This window comes from Diabrotica virgifera, chromosome 3, assembly GCF_917563875.1.
Source record: "Diabrotica virgifera virgifera chromosome 3, PGI_DIABVI_V3a".
Lineage (NCBI taxonomy): Eukaryota > Metazoa > Arthropoda > Insecta > Coleoptera > Chrysomelidae > Diabrotica > Diabrotica virgifera.
The window spans coordinates 36,931,280-36,952,772 of NC_065445.1; the positions used below are offsets into that span (position 1 = coordinate 36,931,280).

A 21,493-nucleotide genomic window follows, 5' to 3' on the forward strand; every position below is an offset into this window, starting at 1 on the left:
AATATATGTAAAAATGTGCTATTGATATTTTACGCATACATACGCAACGTTTTTTAAGCAATGCAGTATTAAAACTTAAGTTTCCCATCAGATACAATGTACTGTATGTATGTATTAATAAAATTAAAGTTGTTCATCTTATAGAATAATACTATGTAATAATGTAGTCGTTTATTAATTTTCTTTCTATTTTATTCTATATCAATAAAGATGAAAAATGTAAGTTGTCATAAACCGCATGAATACACTAATAGCCCAGTAAATGACCGTTTTGGAGTGTTGTAATTATCAGCGTCACGACGTATTTGCTTGGCAATTTGGATTTAAATTCTACTATCCTCCACTTCAAAGTTAGACTGCCGTTGGTCGCTTAATTTTACTTGGGGGGTCAACCCTTCTCGTGGGTAAAAAACATACGTTTAAAATAAGTACGGAAATGGATAAATTGACTAATTATAAGCAACTTTTGTTCTATAGAGCTTCTTTATCCAAGTCAATATGTACTTTTAAAATTACTTGCGAGTGAAAATGTTTATGTTTCAACAAAAAAAAAAACACGTATTCCGGCGGTTTTTCGCAAATACAGAGGCTGTTTTACTTCAAATCAGGCCCGAGGCACTACACAATTTTCGGGCCCCTAAATATAATTTAATAATAATATCTTTTTTAAATGTATTAATTATTTAATAGTTGGACAAGAAAATAAAATTTTTATTAACAATAAATACAATTTATATTTAAACAATTAAATATTGTTTAAGGGGATAGGCGCAAACTTTCGGCTTCAATGCTATTTAAAAACATTCGTTTTTTTCGAAGCTTGAGAAAACTAATAAGTATTTTTGAAAAATTTAAACGCAGAATGAAAGATTACGTTACTACCGAGGGTCGAAAGTCCCTGAAATCTTTGATAATATGTTTATTTTAATAAGTTACAGGGGTGAAAAAAAGAGAAAATTGAGTGTGATTTTTAATTTTAAATACATATCTTATTCAAAAGAAACTTTATATTTATTCTAAGGGACATTCGGCCCTCGGTAATAATGTAATCTTTCATTCTGTGTCTAAATTTTTTAAAAATATTTATTAGTTTTTTGAGGATTCGAAAATATGAATGCATTTAAAGAGCATTGAACCGAAAGTTCGCGCCTATCCACTTAATTATAACTCTTATGGTTATCATTTATCCGTAAAATGAAAGAATTTTGAAAATTTGTTTTGTTATTGTAATAAACATGTTTTGTTTGGTGATCTTTCCAGGCCCCATTCAAATACGGGCCCGAGGCAACCCAAATTACACGGCACAAAGTAGCGAGTCAGGATTTAGAATCAAGTAAATCCATAGACATATAAAATTTCAAAACATCTTTTTTTTTCTAACCAAGTTTTATGAGCTAACTTCACTACATACTTTAGCTTTAATTTTTTAAAATATTTAAACTTTAAAGTTTGTATGTACACAACTTAATAATTCTTCAATGAATAGGTTCAGATTTCAGATAATTTATAAAATTTAACAAAAATCATGGAGCCTCCTCAACTAAGAAAGTTGAATGAAGATGTAATAAATAGAATAGCTGCAGGTGAAATAATACAACGTCCTGCAAATGCTCTGAAAGAATTAATAGAAAACAGGTAGGCACTATATGTTTCATCATCATTCTCTTATGCATTATCTTTATTCGGGGTCGGCTTCCCTAATTGTATAAGTTTCTATCTTGGCTCATATCAACATTCAACATCAATCCCATTTATCACTCATGCTTCTTCCATTGCTGAACTGTGAACTCCCAGTTCAATAATTCTTTATATTGGGTGATTAATGTCTCTATGTTGAACATGACCATACCAACCTATGCTCCCTCATTTTGCCACCCCTAAACTTTCCCTAATATACTCCTTCCTAATTTTATCTTTTTTTTATTACACCACTCATCCATCTAAGCATTCTCATTTCCACCACATGCATTCGTTGTTCCTCTTTCTTTTTAACTGCCAACGTTTTATAGAATTTTCCCTTCAGCTTTATTGGATTTTTTCTGTCACACAACACACCACTCTCTTTCTTCTATTTCATCCATCCAACCCTAATTCTATTGCATACATCTCCATCTATTTCCCCATTACTATGTAATACTGATCCTAGCTATTTAGAACTCACTTTTCACAATCATTTCACTATCCAAAGATATCATTTTCTTTGTAGCAGCTCCATCTTTAAACGAACATTTTAAATACTTAGTCTTTGTCATACTATCTTTAAACTTTTTTCCTCAAGAGCTTCTCTCCACTGTTTCAGTTTTTGTTCTAACGTGCTTTCAATATTTTCCATCAACACCACATCTTCAGCATACATACATACCAGCAAATGTTACAATGTAGTTTTGCTGTTATCTGATCTAAAACTAATCAGAGTAAATAAGAACTAAGCTTAGCCTTGGTGCAGTCCTACTTTCACATGGAATTTATCAGTCTCTTCTACATCTACCTTTACATTAGTTGTTACTCCCTCATACGTATTTCTCACCAGGGACTCCTTTCATATTTAGTGCCCACCACAGGATCTCTTGAGGAATATCATATGCATTCTCAAGATCAGTGAATACCTACCATATGAGCACTTGTTTCTTTATTCCTGTACTTTTACATCAACTGCCTTATTCGCGGTGAGCAAGTACTTGGAAGGGATACGTGAAACGATTGTACGTGAATAGCGGAGAATTATTGCAACTTTCTTAAATAATTCATATTGTCAATTGAAATTGTCAAATTGACATACATTTCATATCTACTGTCATTGGAGAAGAAAAATTATATGTTGCTCCACAATATTGATATGATATGCAATTATTATTATATAAAGGTAAATTTAATTAATTGTATTTTGCTTGCAGTACTGCATTTTAATAACTAATTTTATTTACTACATATAATTGTTTACGTTTTGATAACATAACCTGAATCTTATTTTTTCTTCTTATTATTTTTTTGGGCTATGGCCTTGACAATTATCCAGTAACCAGGACTAATATAATTGGCCAATATAATTAAAAGTGCGAATAAAGTTGCAGAGCATAGAAATAGGTGTCGCTTTGCTGAAGTTGCACGGTGCCAATAATGAAAATTGCGTCTGCGGTTGATCTGCCCTGCATAAAGCCAAATTGATTATCGGGTATTTCAGTTTCTTCACGTATCTGTCTATCAATTACTCTTTCCCATATTTTCATGGTGTGACTCGATAGTTTTACAGCCTCGTAGTTTGTGCATTGTTGTATATCTCACTAGTTTTTGTAAGTAGGTACTAATATATTGCTTCTACATTCGTCTGGCATTTGTCCTATTTCCGTAATTCTATTGAATAAACTTGTTAGCCAACTTGCTCCTTTCTCTCCTAATGCTCTCCAAAACAGGTACTATATGTTTGCTACATTAAAAGCATTATTAACATTAAATTTGTTTGCAGTATCGATGCCAAATCCACAAATATTCAAATTACAGTTAAGAATGGTGGGCTTAAATTTTTACAAGTAAGCTTACATTTTTCTCACTGTAATAAGCCATAAACTGTTGTTTAATTTGTTTATAGATACAAGATAATGGCACTGGGATTAGAAAGGATGATTTTGAAATAGTTTGTGAGAGATTTACAACTTCTAAACTAAGAGAATTTGAAGATTTACATAAGATTGCCACATATGGTTTTCGTGGAGAAGCTTTGGCAAGCATTTCCCATATTGCTCATCTTTCTATTACATCAAAAACCAAAGATGATATGTGTGCCTACCAGTAAGTACAACTATAGTGATGTACATTCCTTGGTTGCATATTATGTATGCATTACAATTCTAAAACTTTTTGAACATTATGGATCTTTTTTGGAGTTACAGTCGAACCAGCTTATTAGAATACCTGTTAAAGGAATATCCCGCTTTAAGGAATAGAAATTTAAGGCCCCGAAACGTTTCTACTAGCCAAAAATGATCGCTTATTAGAATATCTCGGTTATAAGAATACTTTTGCTTGGCACGAAGGCTATTCCAAAAAGCGGGTTCGACTGTATAAGTTCTAATGTAATCATATTTTTTAAATCTTGTAAATTTATATCTTTTAAATGTTGTTGTCCATAGATAAGTAGTATAAACTTTTGATTTTAAGTAATCCCATAGAAAAAATCAAGTGGTGTAAGATCTGGAGATCATGGGGAAGGATCCAATATCTACTATTATTCTATTATTCTTACATCTCCCCATGTACTGAAGCAGAACTAATTTTAGAAATATTTTTAAATCACTTAATATTTTAAAACATGTATGTATAGTCGGTTCGCTAAACTCAGTAACTGGCTAGTGATTTTAGTCAGTAATTTTTTTGTTTTTGGCCAAGTTTGCCAAAATTGGCAAAATTATTAACTATTGAGTAATTATTTACTATTTTGTAATTATTTTTTTGCAAATTTTACCAAATTGGTAAAATTACTTACTAAAATAACTAGCCAGTTGCGTCTAAGTTTAGTGAACCGACTATACTTACATTTTATAAAAAATCAATGTTGCAAAGTAAACAAAATTCAATATTTATTTATTAATTTATGGTAAAAACTCTGAACAACCAAAATAGGAAGGATTAAAAAGTACTGTTGATAAGAAATTGTGAAAGCTTAAGGCCAAGTAGTGATATCATGTGATATATCTACATATTGAAAAATTCCTGATTAGGTATCCAGAGAAAGATTGATAGTTTCGAAAGAAGTATTAATTGTTATAAATGCAATGCAAAATTTAATCTATTTATTCACTTCATATACTCTTGTAATTCCATCTTACGTCAGTTTGGTTTATCAGAGATATATAGGTACACCACCAAATTTTACCTTTATAAAATCGATACTAGTATTTTCTTATATTATGCATATTTTTAGAGCCAAATATATTGACAGTAAATTACAAGGAACTCCAAAACCCTTAGCAGGAAATCAGGGCACAATAATCACTGTAGAAGATTTATTTTACAATATGAATGTAAGAAAAAAAGCATTGAGATCTCCTGCCGAAGAATACCAGAAGGTAGCTGATGTTGTTAGTAAATATGCTGTTCATAATGCTCCAATAGGTAATATTCTTTACTAATTCTTTTTTTAGAAACAAGTGTATAGACACATACATAAAAAAGAGGAACGAAGGCAGTTAAAATACAGTGAATGTTTGTACTCTTTGTTTGTCAGCACAAAACTCTAGTCTGTCTACAATTTCCTGTATTTTGTTTGAACTGTTCATCTTTCTCCCTCTCTCTCTCTTTCTCCCTTTCTTTCTTCTTCTCTCTTTCTCTCGGTACCTGTTGAGCAAGCAGGGTTCAGATCTAACTGCAGTGGCACAGATCAGATCCTATCCTTAAAAACACATATTGAAGTAGGTTTTCAAAGAAAACATCTGTTGCTTTCATTGACCTCTCAGCTGCATACATAATATAGTTGGGAGACAAGGACTAAACTACTTGGTGCCATTCCGTGTCAAGAAATTACTAAATTCATTGATAGCATGCTCACTGACAGACTTTTTCAAGTTAGAATGGACAATTTAAAAAGTCTCCAAATAAAGCTCACCAATGGACTGCCACATGGATCTGTGCTGGCACCCTTACTCTTTACTTTATACATTGCAATCCTGCAAGGACAACTTTGCAGAAATACCATGGATGTTGCAGAAAATACACTAACAGATGGCCATGCCATTGTTGAAGAATACTTTCGCAAACGGAGGCTATGGCCTAATGAAATGCAACAAAAACGGAAGTGTGCTGCTTCCATCTAAATAACGCCCAAGCCACCAAAAACTCATTACTCAATACCAGAATATCTCATCTTGGAGTAACTCTTGACAAAACCTTGAGCTTTAAAGGTTTTAAAAACACCTACAAAGAACGACAGCAAAACTAAAAACTTAAAATAATATAATTCAAAAGCTATGTGGCACCACGTGGCATTCTTCAATCTTCGTACTCAGTATGATCTCAGGCTTGTATACTTGGCAGCTGAATATGCTTTCCCTCTTTTTAAGTTTAACTACATTGTATTTCTTAAGTTTATACCCTACAGTTTTCTGCGTATCGTTCATGCTTACTTCGCAAGAAAAATTATTAAAAAGTTGTTGGTGTTGCAATTACCTCTTGGATTTTAATTAGCCATTTCTATTTAGGTGTAATTGTTTTAGGTTTTGCGCTGAAGAAATCAAATGATGGCAATGATATCCGGACACCTCAGAATTCAACTACAGTTGACAACATTAGAATCCTCTATGGAAATGGAATAGCAAAGGAATTATTAGAATTTTCTATGGAAAATCAACAATTCCAGTTTAGTGCAAAAGGATACATTTCAAATGTAAATTATTCTCCTAAGAAGTTTCAGTTTCTGTTGTTTATCAACCATCGATTAGTAGACTGTCAAAGTAACCACAATTTTTAGACAGATACCTAAATAATTTTATTTATTAACATTATTTTAGGCTTGAAAAAGGCAATCGATCAAGTATATACCACTTATCTACCCAAGAATACTCATCCGTTTGTTTACATGAGTCTAGAATTGAATCCAACAAATATCGATGTAAATGTGCATCCTACTAAACATGAAGTTCACTTTTTAAATGAGGATCAAATAGTTGAGTGTATCGCAACTGCTGTAGAAACTAAACTTTTAGGGTCTAATAATTCCAGGACTTTTTACACCCAAGTGAGTATAAATTACCTTAAATTGCAGTATTTATCTTATGTGGTAAGCCTTATATTTTCCTAAGTATTAACAGTCCTCGAAACTTTTTGTAGAGCTGTACCAAGCCACGCTGTTTTTCAAGTTTCCATATAATATCCCTGTCTACATAACATAATAAATTAACCCTGTCTGTGTTTAGACTATTTAGAAAAATACGTAATACTGCCATTGACTAAGCCTTATTTTCAAGTTTTCCCTTCTTCTTTACGTGCCATCTCCGCGACGAAGGTTGGCAATCATCATTGCTATTCTCACTTTCGACACTACAGCCCGAAAGAGTTCAGTTGAGCTGCATCCAAACCATTCTCTGAGATTTCTCAGCCAGGACATTTTTCTCCTACCTATGCTGCGCCTTCCTTGAATCTTTCCCTGCATAATTAATTTTAGGAGTTCGTATCTGTCACCACGTGTTATGTGACCCAAGTATTGAAGTTTTCTTATTTTGATGGAATCCAGTATCTCCCTGCTGTTCTGTATTCTCCTTAGTACTTCCTCAGTTTTTATTCTGTCTGTCCAGGTGATTCTCAGCATTCTTCGACGCGTCCACATCTCAAATGCTTCCAATCTATTGAGGCATTGTTTATTGAGAGTCCATGTCTCCATACCATACAAAAGAACAGAAAATACATAACATTTTAATACTCGCTATCTAAGATTTAGGCTGAGGTCTCTACTACACAATATTTGTTTCATATTAGTGAATGCACTTCTTGCCTTTTCTATTCTAATTCGGATTTCTTTGGTATAATCGTTTGTTTCACTAATGTTCTTCCCTAAATAGTTATAATTCTGAACTCGTTCTATCGTCTTATTATTTACGTGTAGATTGATGTTTCTAATATTTTTCTTTGATATAACCATGAATTTCGTTTTCTTTATGTTTAGTGACAGACCAAATTCTTCACTTGTTGCAACAACCTTATTTAAAATTCTTTGTAGATCTGTATAGTTTCCGCGATTAGTATTGTGTCATCGGCGTATCTAATTTCACATATGGGTAGGCCATTTATTTTTATGCCTGCTACTTCATCTTCTAATGATTTTTTGAATATTTCTTCTGAGTATGCATTAAACAGTAATGGCGACAAGACACAGCCCTGTCTAACGCCTCTTTTGATTTTTATTTTATTGGTGTTTAAATTAATCCGTTGATGTCCATCAATTCCGTTGATGTCTAGACTAAGTTGAGACCCGTTGCGTAATATAAACACACGTTCAAATAACAACTAAGAATGTTTTTATCACCATTCAGTCTCTATGAATACCCCGATTTTATATAATTTCTCAATTTGTTGTCGCAATGGCCGTTACCATCAATTTATAAGTTTTTTGAATACAGTTCAGTAGTGAAAAAACCCATGTCTGTGGTAGGTTTAATTATTTTTTGCGAATTCATTTAAACATGATACAAAGAAAGGTTTTTCTTCTATTCCCAGGGTTGTTTCAATCCACAGCTACAGTACAACCTGCCATATCCGGACCTGTCATATCCGGACCTCCCCATATCCGGACGGTTCTGCGCCGTCCGGATCTACCGAAATCTACGGAGAAAGGTAGTCCTGCTGTTGGACAACGCACTAAAAGAAGAACTAAAAGATGGCGAAATAATGTATTATGGAATCTATAAAACGTGTCTATCGACGAAAGTTATTGACGGTGTTGATTACTGGAATGTATGAAGGAGAAAACGTTTCAGAGACTATAAAGGAAAACTAGTGGTCTTAATATCCGGATTTTTTCATATCCGGATCGGTCTGTCGCCACATTGATCCGAGTATGGCAGGTTTGACTGTATTTACCGAGCCGACTCTTATAGTTTTGTGCTATTCCGAATTTTTCTGCCGATTACAGAAAAAGTCTTGAGGGTAATGCACCTTTACTTTTTCCAGGGTCTACCTGCTTAGAAGGCACGTAGAGGCCTGGAGGGAGACGCCTTGTACCTAGATCTTGAGTGAGAGTAAATATTTTAAATATATGATCTTAGTTTTTTTACGGACAATTAGGCTCGATGCACACTTGCGTGTTTTCAAATTGGGTGCACGCTACGAGCTGCACGCAAGCTGCTTGTTTTCAAGCCAAGTTTCCCGTCAATACACATTTGAGCGGTTTGTCGGCGTCAAGATCAGAAATAAACAGCAGTAGAACACATTTATCAGCACTCAGCAACCGTGAAGATGAAGACGAGGGAGAGGGTCGGTAATAATCCAAAGGTTTTTTTCCATTTTCAACTTCAAGACCCTCTTTAGGTTGTTTGACGTTGGATAAACTGACACCTATTTGCATTTAATATTATATAAACTTTTTTATATAAAGGCTGTATGACACTATGCATTTTCTTGTATCATTTCTAATATCGTTTCTGATATCGTTTCTGATATACATTTTCTTGTATCGTTTCTTGTACGTACATTTGTGCCCTGTATGACACTATGCAAGTTCTTGTATCGAAAATTGTATGAAATTCTGCACGTGATTGGTCGAAATTTTGTTTGTCACCCTGTGTCACGTTCACGTTACATTGGTATGGTAGCACTGCGGCACTGCGTCTACAGCTGATTTTAAGGATTTTATAAAATTTATATATGTATAAACTTTTAAAAACATAAATTTAACATTTTAATGTTAACCATAATTTTTACGTTGACTGTTGATTATTTGTGTTTTTTATTTTGTTTTGATATTTGTGCTAAAATAATTTCATTAGAATTATCTTCAGTTTGATCCAAATTAGAAACTATTGTATTTTCCTCTATTAAAAAATTATGCAACATGAAACCCAAAGTTATACATAGTTTAAACTTTACTAGGAGCTAAATAATATATGGTTATTAGTAGAACAGTAGTCCATACCAAACGGTATATTAAGTATCAATAAAAGATTTATAAATAATACCTACAAAAACACAAATAAATTCATCAAGACATAAATCATATGATCTCATTTTCAGCCGCCATTATGACATTTAGATGTTTTACCAGCAGGTTTTACGTTTTTGCTCTTTGCGCAGAAATTGGCGCAGTTCTTGTACAAGAATCTGTGCCTGACACAAATTCTTGTATCGTTTCTGATATCGTTTCTTGTATCTGTGTATGACACTATGCATTTTTTTGACATATCAGAAACGATATTAGAAATGATACAAGAAAATGCACAGTGTCATACAGCCTTAACACCACCTCTTGAGCATCTGTCAAAGCAGCTACTCATTCATGTAGGTACTTTGGATAAGAGCGGATAATCCGATATACGAAAATCGTCTCTTTTCGTAGTAGCTAGTGTAGCAGCTATCACATGGTTGCGATTATCGGATACGAAAATCCGTATAAACTGTCAACTGTCCATGGTCAAATGTCAATTTTTTGTTTATTGTTTGACATTTGTTTGGTTTGGTTAGTAATTGCAATAATAGGTGCATTCGCGGGAGCCTGTCGAGGACTAGTCCACAAACCATACATACTTATAGACGTTTCACGACCATGTTAATCTTTCAGATCGAATTAACGCCATCTCTTGATTGGAATGGGAACTAAATTGACAAATTTTAGTTACGTGGGAATTTCAAATTATAAATTTTGCGGAATTTTTGATGAAATTTCACAGAATATTAAAACAACAGAAAGACAATTCAATGTTTTATTCAATATTTTACTGAGAACTTTAAATATTCCAATTTGTTTTCAAAATGCTAAACACTACTGCCATGTGTCACGTGAAAGCACTGATATGTAATATTGAGTTAATGAAAATTTTTGAAAGAATCTTGTAGGATGATTGTTTAGATAAATATTACCTTATAATCTTTTACAAACTTCCAAAAATATATAGGCCCGAAGTGTTGATGACACACTTGTCTATTAAACTGTTTCAGGAACTATTATATTGTTTTCTTAAATGTGGAGAAACAACACGGGATGATCAATGTAAACTAAAAATTCTACTCATTAAAACGGAGAAGAGGTTAATACAATTGATTAAAATTGTGATTAAACCTAATTAAAAACGTAACACCACTATAATAAAATAATTAAGCAACAAACTGTAAAATTAAAAGTAAATAACAAATTAATTTAATTGTCAATTGTCAGTTGTTAAATATGACAAGAGAATTGACTGACAGCGACATCTCTGGATTGGAATGGTAACTAATTTGCTGTCTTGACCTTGACAATTTACGTGAAACGTCTATGAGTATGTATGGTTTGTGGACTAGTCGGCGACAAATTAGCAGCAAAACGCATGCGCACTTTAAAATGATATAATTAATATCGTTAATAGATAAATATACAAGGTAGAAAAAAAATATATTTTAATATTATAATTTAATAATTAGTTATTAATATTAATTAAAAGTAAATATACCTTGTTTATGTATCTATTACCGATATTATTTATATTAAATGAGGTTAGAAATTGTCGGCGACAATTTGTCAACTGTACCCGCGAACGCACCTATTGTTGTAAATTGTAATTGTTATTATGGATAACGTTGAATAAACAATGGAGGAGATGCAAGAAACTATGGAAGAGTTGAAATATTTATCAACATCATTTAGCTTCGTTTCCTGCAATAAATTATTAAAAGCCCCTTGTGACTTTCTTTGCTTAAATATTTCACGGACCTAATATCTTCTTGGCTGCATTGTACGTTTTGGTTTTGTTTGGTTAATTTGGTTTTGGTTTGTTTTTGCGAATTAAAAGAAGCATACATAATAATAGGGTTTTATTAGACTTTACGAACGTAACTTCTTCGATTCAAATAAATAGTTAAAAATTTCGGATGAAATTCGGCGCGAAAATATTCTGACCAATGAGAATACATTCGGATCAACGTATCGTCGGAAATCCGATACATGGGACTCCGCCCTAAGGGCGTAGAGTGACCTTGAAGGTTGTAGCTAAATGTGCACGCTTATCCATAGCGCGGTCAACGTGTACTGATTACTGAAATCACGCAAATGTGAATCGAGCCTTAGGGACACATTCGTATAACTCATTTTTTATCGAGTTCTATATTCTAAATATTGAAAAGTTACTTTTTTTGAGAATGAGATTTAAATTAGTATATGATTCAGTGATTCATTTTGTATTTGTTGAGAAGTTACGGACTTTTTTTATATTACGAGAATGTTATGTCATTTTTTGTAATTTATAAATTTATTTATGAAGAAGTTTTTGAAGATATTCTTATTTAGGCGCGATTCGATTGAGGGTAAAATTGTACATAAATCTGCGCGCCTGCGCACACAGACAGTATGTAGTTCCTTGCTAATCTTTCAAGATAGGTGTTTATGTATCTGTATCCGTGCAAATAAGTCATTAAAAGAATATATTAGTGTTTTTAGTAAATGTATTATTTATTATAATTCTTGTGTTTTTGGATTTGTGTTTCTCTGTAGTAAAATAATAAAATATTTACACTATTTGTCGCCGTGTTGTGTAATTATATACGAAACTTACATGTCAATTAGAAGGACCTCGCTGGTGTAGTTGCTAGGGCGTTAGCTCCGAGATTGGAATGACGCGGGTTCGAATTCTGGGCGATTCATATATTTTTTTTATTTTTGGTTGTTTTAATAAAAATTTTTTGAAAGTGGTAGATAAGAAAGTTAGTTAAATTTTTAAATAAAATACAAATAACCTGTTAAGTATATTTACTTCGTTGAAATTACCTATATAATAGAAGAATATCTTCTTACGTGCGTACGAAGTACACACACATTCTTTTTTTCCGGTTTAACAGATTGCAGTTTTTACCCATTAATGTTGAAGTTTTTCTTTATTAATTTCATTAGAATATTATGCAAATGAAAATGGGCTGTACAGCTATTGTCAGAAACGAATTGTGTATGAATATATTATTTATTTATATTTTTAATTTTAGGCTAAACTACCAAACGTATTTGAAATAACATCAGTGCATGAAAAAGACAAAAACGACGCCCAAACAAAAACGATACGTCCAAGCTTTATGGTTCGGACTGACGCCAACGAGCAAAAGTTGGAGAAATTTTTTGAAAAAGTACAAAAGAAAGATGATAATGCAACTGTGCAAAACCAAGCTAATGATTCGTTGGCGGAGGAGGATGTCCAAATGAATGATGAATCATTTTTGAATAGAGCCGAAAATTTGGAAAATGAATTTGATTTGAATAGATCAGAGGTTCCTCCTGTTAAAGAAACAAGTGAGTTACACTGTATAATTTATTTTATTTGTTTGCCATTTACACTCAAATCATGTTAAGAGCGTAAGTGCAAGATTTCTGGTTAATTCTTTTTAAATGTATTAATTTTTTTTTCGAAACCTGAGAAAGCTAATAAATATTTTTGAAAAATTTAAACGTAGAATGAAAGATTACATTATTACCGAGGGCTGAAAGTCCCTTAGAATAAACAAAAAGTTTCTTTTGAATGAAATATTTAAAATTAAAAATCACACTAAATTTTCTCTTGTTTTTCACCCCTGCAACTTATTAAAATAAACGTTATATAAGTTTTCAGTGACTTTCGGCTCTCGGTAATAATATAATCTTTTATTCTGCGTTTAAATTCTTCAAACATATTTATTAGTTTTCTCATGATTCGAAAAAAAAAGAATGCATTTAAAAAGCATTGGCCCGAAATTTTGCGCCTACTGTCTTAAGAGAACATTTCTGGAAATTCAGAAAACAGAAAAAGTTGATAATATACACTGATATGCATAAAGAACTTTAAAATATCAAATTTTGATCTGAAATAAATATATTTTTTATATGCGTTAATTTGTACTAAAGTCAGTTTGTCGACAAATAGAAGAAAAATCATCCCAGATTAATTATCATAAAAATTTTGGAGGAAGACCGCGTTTACACACGTTTTACGGAAAACAAAACTATGTCTCTACTATTAACGTTTAGGATACTCTGTAGTGAAATGTAGTTCTTGACTGTAACTCTTCTGATATCAAAATAAATGGAAAAAGTTGGATGTCTTAAACCTAAAGGCTGTATAACACTATGCATCTTCTTGTATCATTTCTAATATCGTTTCTGATATTAGAAAGTTATATACATTTTCTTGAATCGTTTCTTGTACGTACATTTGTGTCCTGTATGACACTATGCAAGTTGTATCGCAATTTGTATGTAATTCGGCACGTGATTGGTCGAAATTTTGTTTGCCACCCTGTGTTACGTTACATTGGTATGGTAGTACTGCGTCTACAGCTGATTTTAAGGATTTTATAAAGTTTATAAACTTTTAAAAACTTATAAATTTAACATTTTAATGTTAACCAGAATGTTCACGTTGACTGTTTGAGGTTGATTATAATCAAATAATTATTTGTGTTTTTATTTTGTTTTGATATTTCTGCTAAAATATTTTCATTAGAATTATCTTCAGTTTGATCCAAATTAGGATGTATTTTCCTCTATTAAAAAATTATGCAACACATTAAATGAAAGCTAAAGTTATAGTTTTAGCTTTACTAGGAGCTACATAAATATATGGTTATTAGTAGAACAGTAGTCCATATATTAAGTATCAATAAAAGATTTATAAATAATACCTACAAAAACACAAATAAATTCAAGAAGACATATGATCCCATTTTCAGCCGCCATTATGACATTTAGATGTTTTACCAGCAGGTTTTACGTTTTTGCTCTTTGCGCAGAAATTGGCGCAGTTCTTGTACAAGAATCTGTGTCTGACACAAATCCCTGTATCGTTTCTTGTATCTGTGTATGACACTATCATAGCCACCTTTACTTAACAAGCCATGAAGTTGAAATTTGGCAACATCTATTGGTAGACCGATTAATTCTGACAGTTCTCATTTGTTTTTAAATAATTTTCACTGTATTTACAGAGAAACTGAAATATTTTACAATATTTCGTGCTCCAAATTATAAAGAACATTAAAAGGTATGTTAAGATGATTTTAGTTCAATATAATATATTTTTATATAAACTTGCGTGCATATAGAAATCCGTCCACTTAAAAATTTTGTCATTTTTAATGTCTTATATTTCCTAAACCTGTTGGCAGATTTAAGTGATTTTTTTAATATGTTATAGCCTAATTCTTTAACAATACCGCTGTAATAATATTGTTGCTAACCAGTTAAATTTTTATGGTGTACCGGGCATTTATAAAATACTGAAATTAAAACCCAACTATAGACTCCGGTTTTCTTAACATTCTGTTTTTTTGATTAATTCGCTTATGTTAACAACTAGATTTGTTCTTTATCAATTCAGGGTGTTTCTAAATAAGTGCGACAAACTTTAAGTGGAAAGGAACAAAATGAAAAATTTTGACGCCTGTATTTTAAATATAATCATTTTTTTCGAATCCCGAGAAAACTAATAAGTATTTTTGAAAAATTTAAACGCAGAATTAAAGATTACTTTATTACCGAGGGCCGAAAGTCCTTTAGAATGAATAAAAAGTTTTTTTAATGACATATTTGAAACTAAAAATCACACTAAATATTCTGAGTTTTTCACCCCTGTAACTTATTAAAATAAACATAGAAGTTTTCAGGGACTTTCTGCCCTCGGTCCTAACGTAATATTTCATTCTGCGTTTAAATTTTTGAAAAATACTTATTAGTTTTCTTAGGATTCGAAAAAAATGAATCCCGGTTATATTCTTGTTATTGTTTTTTTTTTGTATAATAAACGTTACTTACAAGGAATTGCTTTTAATATTATTTTGTACAAACTTCTAATTAATAATATTTTCTTGTTCGACTCAAAAAATACTATACATTTTACCAGAATTTGTACTTTAAAATCGTAGTTTCGAAAGCGGTAGTCCGAAAGTCAGACTACCGACGTCATCAATTGCGACGTTGCCTTTTTCTCTTCATGGCTTGTAAAGTAAAGGTGGCTACGACACTATGCATTTTTTTGACATATCAGAAACGAAATCAGAAATGATACAAGAAAATGCATAGTGTCATACAGCCTTAAGAGGAAACAGTAGCGATCAAAAGGTAGCAACAAACGCGTTCCAAGATTACGGCTCTAATTTTGAATATTTTGTCGAGATATTTGGCAGACATATTCGTAATATAATAAAGAATGGCGGTACAGAGCCCAATTTCAGAAATATGTTAGTATGTGGAAATTACTCTACAACTAAATAAAATATTGAAAAAAGGAGCCTGTACCGCCATTAAGAAAGACAAAAAAATACACTTTCTTCAAATAATTTTTTTTATCATATGCCTAGATTTTGTGTAATCTTGGAACTACTAAAAATCGATTTTTTTATAACAAGAAATCGAACGTCACTGACTTGGCAACATTTCGCGCCTATGTCTATAAAAATTATTGTTTTTGATAGTATAAACGTCACTGTCAGTGTAGAATTGCCGACGCACTGTTGCCTCACTTTTGAAAGTTCGCAGAACTTTCGCATTATTGGACCGCGTTTGTTGCCACCTGTTGATCGCTACTGTATCACCTTAAGTAATTATACTTTTTTTCTCAGATATGTATTAATTATGCCTTATTTGGAAATATGAATGATGTGATAATCTGGTAGGTATCTTTAACTTGTCAAAAAAATGGAAATTTAAGATCAAAGTTTGTTAAGATTTTAAAGCGGCATTTTTTTTAAACTGAGCGAATTTTATTTCACTTTAGGGTTTTTGATAATGTTTGATTTATTTTCAGGTGAAAGGCTTCAAAGTTCTCCTACGAAAACCAGCGAAAATGAAGTAAAAAAGAAAGACAGTCCGATAGCAACTTGTGATAAATTAAGTAATTCATTTGTGAAAAAAGTTACTAGGTTTGTTTATTTTTAAATTTTATTTTTTGCAAGATAAGAAAGACCTTCTCAGTACACTATACTTCAACCAAGTTAAATATTGTCGATCATTTTTAGGTATGAAACAAAGCTGACAAGTGTACTGCAACTAAGAAGAGAAATAGAAGATAACTGTCACAGAGGTTTGAGAGAAAGCTTCGCCCAACATGTCTTCGTCGGCAGTATAGATCCTTCCCAAGCTCTCATCCAATACAGCACTAAACTCTTCCTTTGTCACACCAGGACCATACTCGAGGAGCTTTTCTATCAATTCATCATGTACAATTTTCAAAACTTCGATAGTTACAAATTTTCCAATAAAATATCAATATACGAATTGTCTATGATCTGTTTAGATTTGCCGGAATCTGGATGGGTGCCAGAAGACGGCGAAAAGACAACATTATCAAAACAAATCACAACAATTTTGACAGAAAAGGCACCGATGCTTCAGGATTACTTTTCTATAGAGATAGATAAAGATGGAAATTTGTGTAGTCTTCCTATATTATTAGGTAATATTTTTAACAATAAATAATCAGTTCGTTGTGAATCGAAATAAGAGCCGTCTTATTTTAGTTAGTTCAGAGAGCGCCAAAAGCACTCCAACTAGTTTCAACCTTTCTTAGGGTTTCTTCAGAGAGTGCATATTTGATTCTCTCTGAACCACTAAAATTCGGGCCGTGGCCTCGGCTGGACGTGGGATTCCACCTGATAGATCTCCCTAAGCCTTCTTAGCTCCGGCAATTCGTCGGCTTGCAAATTTTGGAAGCCACGAATGGTGTAACCATAATAGCCCGGGAGGTAGTGTCAAATTTAACCGAAGCATTTTAGCATGGCTGTTTTCTTTTTATTTAGTTAGGTGTTTCAATGCTTATTAACAAATTATGTGTCAGCTGGCCCAAAACCGGGGATTTTAGCCAAGAAAAGGTAAAATGTGAAACTTGATGGAAAAACGCTACAACTTATATGTCAAATATTTATCTCCGTGACTTACGTGTATAATAGCCAAGAATACCTAGCTACTGGCTTTCACCCAAACGACTCGGGTTCAAATCCTGGCACTGAAAATCTTTTTTGTTTTTAAAATTGACATTTTGATTTGAAAAATAATTATTTTTTGATAATACCACGTTTTTATTTTTTATACGACACAATATAAAAAAGTCTGTATGTCTTTTATAAAATCGTAAACTTTGCATTTGATCATAATTCAGCTGACACTTTTTTCTTACAATCTAAAATTCATAAATTAATGATTTATACTTTTTAATCTTTGCCAAACTACATAGTTCAAGAAGATTTTTTTATTATTAACTAGCTGACCCGGCAAACTTCGTACCGCCTTAGAACTAAAAAATAATGTTTAAAAGTTAAATACATAGGTACCTAAAAATTACAAGAAAGCCAAAAAATACTCAAAAATATTGCGTATACTTTTTTTCTAATAAACAATATTATTTTTGTGGTGTCTGCGTAAATAATGATTACTTATATTGGTCGTATTAACTCAGAAACCTTCCCGGGTTCATGTACCTACAACAACTTTGCTTGAGGTCATCATTATGATCAAATGCATAGTTTACGATTCGATAAGGGGCATAGGTACAGACAAACATTCATTTTTATATATTATAGAGAACAAGGAAATATTTAGATTAATAAGGGGTTGGTGAAAGAAAAGTGAAAAATTAGGGTCCAAAAAATAAAAAAAGAACGTGGGGGGGGGGGCAACCGCCTTTGTACTAACTAAGGAAGCTTTAGGGGATTATGTACCTACAACAACTTTGTTTATTAAGGAGGTCAATCATAATAATATTATGATATTATCATATTATGATCAAATAATACGTGGTATGTATTATCAAAAAATAATTATTTTTAAAATCAAAATGGCAATTTTAAAAACAAAACAGATTTTCAGGGCCAGGATTTGAACCCGAGTCGTCTGTGTAAAAGCCACTAGCTAGGTATTCTTGGCTATTATACACGTAAGTCACGGAGATAAATATTTGACATATAAGTTGTAGCGTTTTTCCATCAAGTTTCACATTTTACCTTTTCTTGGCCAAAATCCCCGGTTTTGGGCCAGCTGACACATCATTTGGTAATAAGCTTTGGAACACCTAACTTAATAAACAGAAAACAGCCATGCTAAAATGCTCCGGTTAAATTTGACACTACCTCCCGGGCTATAAGATTAGTTCTAATAAAGTTTTATTTTTGATATTGTTAATATTAAAAGTAAAACTTTCGTTCGTAATATTTTTAATGTTTACAGGATAAATGCTAAGACATAATTTGGCGTCATGTATTATACAGGGTGTTTCTTTGGGAATTCCAATTAGATGTTTTAGAGAAACTAACATAACTTGGAGGTCAATGCGTGAAGGAGTTATGCGACAAAAGTTAGTTTTGAGGTAATTGGACTTACCTCAGAAAAAGTTGTCTGGAATTTTTTCACTGCGCTTCAATCACAAGAAGGCGAGGGAAGTTTTCCCCATCTGTAAAGGGAGTCGGTGCATCTTCCGCAGTTTGTTCAGATTCGACTAAGGATTGCCCAAACCTTACGGGACGTTCAAATCCCTCAGGTTTGTCTGTAATGTTCAGTGTGATGTGTTTCCAAGAATCGGAAATGTTGATAACCAGAAGTTATCGATTATCCATCATATTGTTGTATTCTTTAACCACTGCGTGTTCGTGGCTATGTTGCTATGGCCACATTGTGTAGGTGTAGGTGGGCATAATTGTGCCTGTTGTTGCGTGCACTGTTTAGCTGAATGTCGACCAAGTGGGTTTGCCTGGTATTCAATAACACCGGCGCACAGTATTCTGTCACCGGATATATTAGGTCAAGAGCGGAGGATTCACAATCGGTATTACACAAATATAAATTATATTGTGTTTATTACAGCATATAATTTACAAAATACATTCTTACCATATGTTAACACTTTTAGATAACTATCTACCTGATCCTAAAGCTTTGCCGATGTACGTCGTTCGATTGGCCACAGAGGTAAATTGGGAATCAGAAATAGAGTGTTTCCGAACTTTCGCTAAAGAAACAGCAAGATTTTATTCTTTTGTGCCAGAAGAACTCAACCAGAACGGGAAAGAGTGGCCTTGGGTTACCGAACACGTTCTGTATCCAGCTATAAAGGAATATTTCATTCCTCCGAAGACGTTTATAGAAGACGGTTCTGTGTTAGAAATAGCCGATTTACACAATCTGTATAAAGTTTTTGAGAGATGTTGATGACTGTACCAAAATTATAAAGTATTTTTTTTACAAATTTATGATTATATTATTTTTACTATTATCAAACGTATTTTTACATGATACAATAACCCAAGATACGACACGCAGCGTTCCTAATTTCGTTCAGGTCGCGCATGACGTCACGTTGTGAGTAGATCCTTTACATTTCGAATGCCTTGCCATTATGATTTGGAGATTTTAGCTTTTAATATCAGTTGTGAAATTTTCGAGAAGTGCTGTTTTGTTTAGTATGATTTAGTATAATTATTGAGAACATAGTCTAATAATAGAAATCAATTACAAACATGATTTTTTATTATTAGGCAAGATACATCTCATTAGGTATATATTATACTGTATAATACACAGCATTGCTCTCTACTGTTGTTCTGAAGCTATTTTCCTAATTAACTATTTTTAATGGGAAATAAGCCACACTTTTACCAAAAAAAATTATTTTATTAACGTTTCGACGTCCAAATCGGATGCCGTTCTCAAAATACAAAAAATATTAATGAATTAAACAAAAATGTTGTTGCTTAGTAAAAAATTCTTCTAATAATTTATTTAATCTGACTCATTTATATCGGCAATTCAGACATAATGTATTATACATTTTAAAGTAGAAAACTTTAAAATGATATTGCCAATTGTTCATTCGATTACATGAAATCAACCCCAACTCAAGAATATCCGTCACAAAAAAAATCATAGCATGTGATCTGTCTTTAAAAATACAACCACATGACCACATGTAACGGTGACAGTAAAATTGTCGCATTAGAGATTCCATAGTAAATCACGAGTGAAAACCAGGAAAAAACCTCGTAATACTATCATGACATCGTAATTATTAGGTCGTACTATTATTATCGTAAGTATTATATTAGAATCTGGTATTAGTTTTGAGAGTAATCTAAAGTAAGCCCTAATACTGACGATGTCAGGGTATCACGAGGTTTTTTCCTGGTTTTCCGTCGTGATTTACTATGGAATCTCTAACGCGAGAATTTTACTGTTACCGTTGCATGTGGTTGTATTTTTAAAGACAGATCACATGCTATGATTTTTTTTGTGACGGATATTCTTGAGTTGGGATCGATTTCATGTAATCGAATAAACAATTGGCAATATCATTTTAAAGTCTTCTACTTTAAAATGTATAATATATGTCTGAATTGCCGATATAAATGAGTCAGATTAAATAAGTTATTAGAAGAATTTTTTACTAAGCAACAACATTTTTGTTTAATTCATTAATATTTTTTGTATTTTGACAACGGCATCCGATTTGGACGTCGAAACGTTAATAAAATAATTTTTTAGTAAAATTGTGGCTTATTTCCCATTAAAATTAGTTAGTTGCTCTCTACCAGAATCCACTTTGCCTTTTCCCGCTTTGGCTAAATTTTGAGATGGAATAGCTTTTTTTTAAGGTATTGAAAATTTTTAGGAGAATATCTAAGCAGCTCGTGTTTCAGATTGCGTTCATTATCGTCACTGTTACAATGTGTTAAACAGATACGAGCGTTGTTAACGTTAAAATTGTATGCACGTTTACGTTTACATAATTGTTTTCACACACATCGCACTTTTTTGTCTTTTGGAAAACTAAAAAACTTGATTTTCGTATCGAAACCTTGTGATTGATTGTCCACATTACAA

General features: G+C 32.3%; 1 protein-coding gene across 1 annotated transcript; it reads left to right on the forward strand.

Moving 5' to 3' along the window:
* Nucleotides 1-1,379: 1,379 nt before the first annotated feature.
* LOC114326021 (DNA mismatch repair protein Mlh1) lies at nt 1,380-19,864 on the forward strand. The gene is made up of 10 exons (XM_028274211.2): nt 1,380-1,635; nt 3,464-3,527; nt 3,587-3,786; nt 4,919-5,109; nt 6,207-6,443; nt 6,501-6,727; nt 12,649-12,949; nt 16,434-16,548; nt 16,645-17,081; nt 19,527-19,864. The coding sequence occupies exons 1-10, from the start codon at nt 1,526-1,528 to the stop codon at nt 19,823-19,825; spliced, it is 2,181 nt and encodes a 726-aa protein (XP_028130012.2). The 5' UTR covers nt 1,380-1,525; the 3' UTR covers nt 19,826-19,864.
* Nucleotides 19,865-21,493: the final 1,629 nt, after the last annotated feature.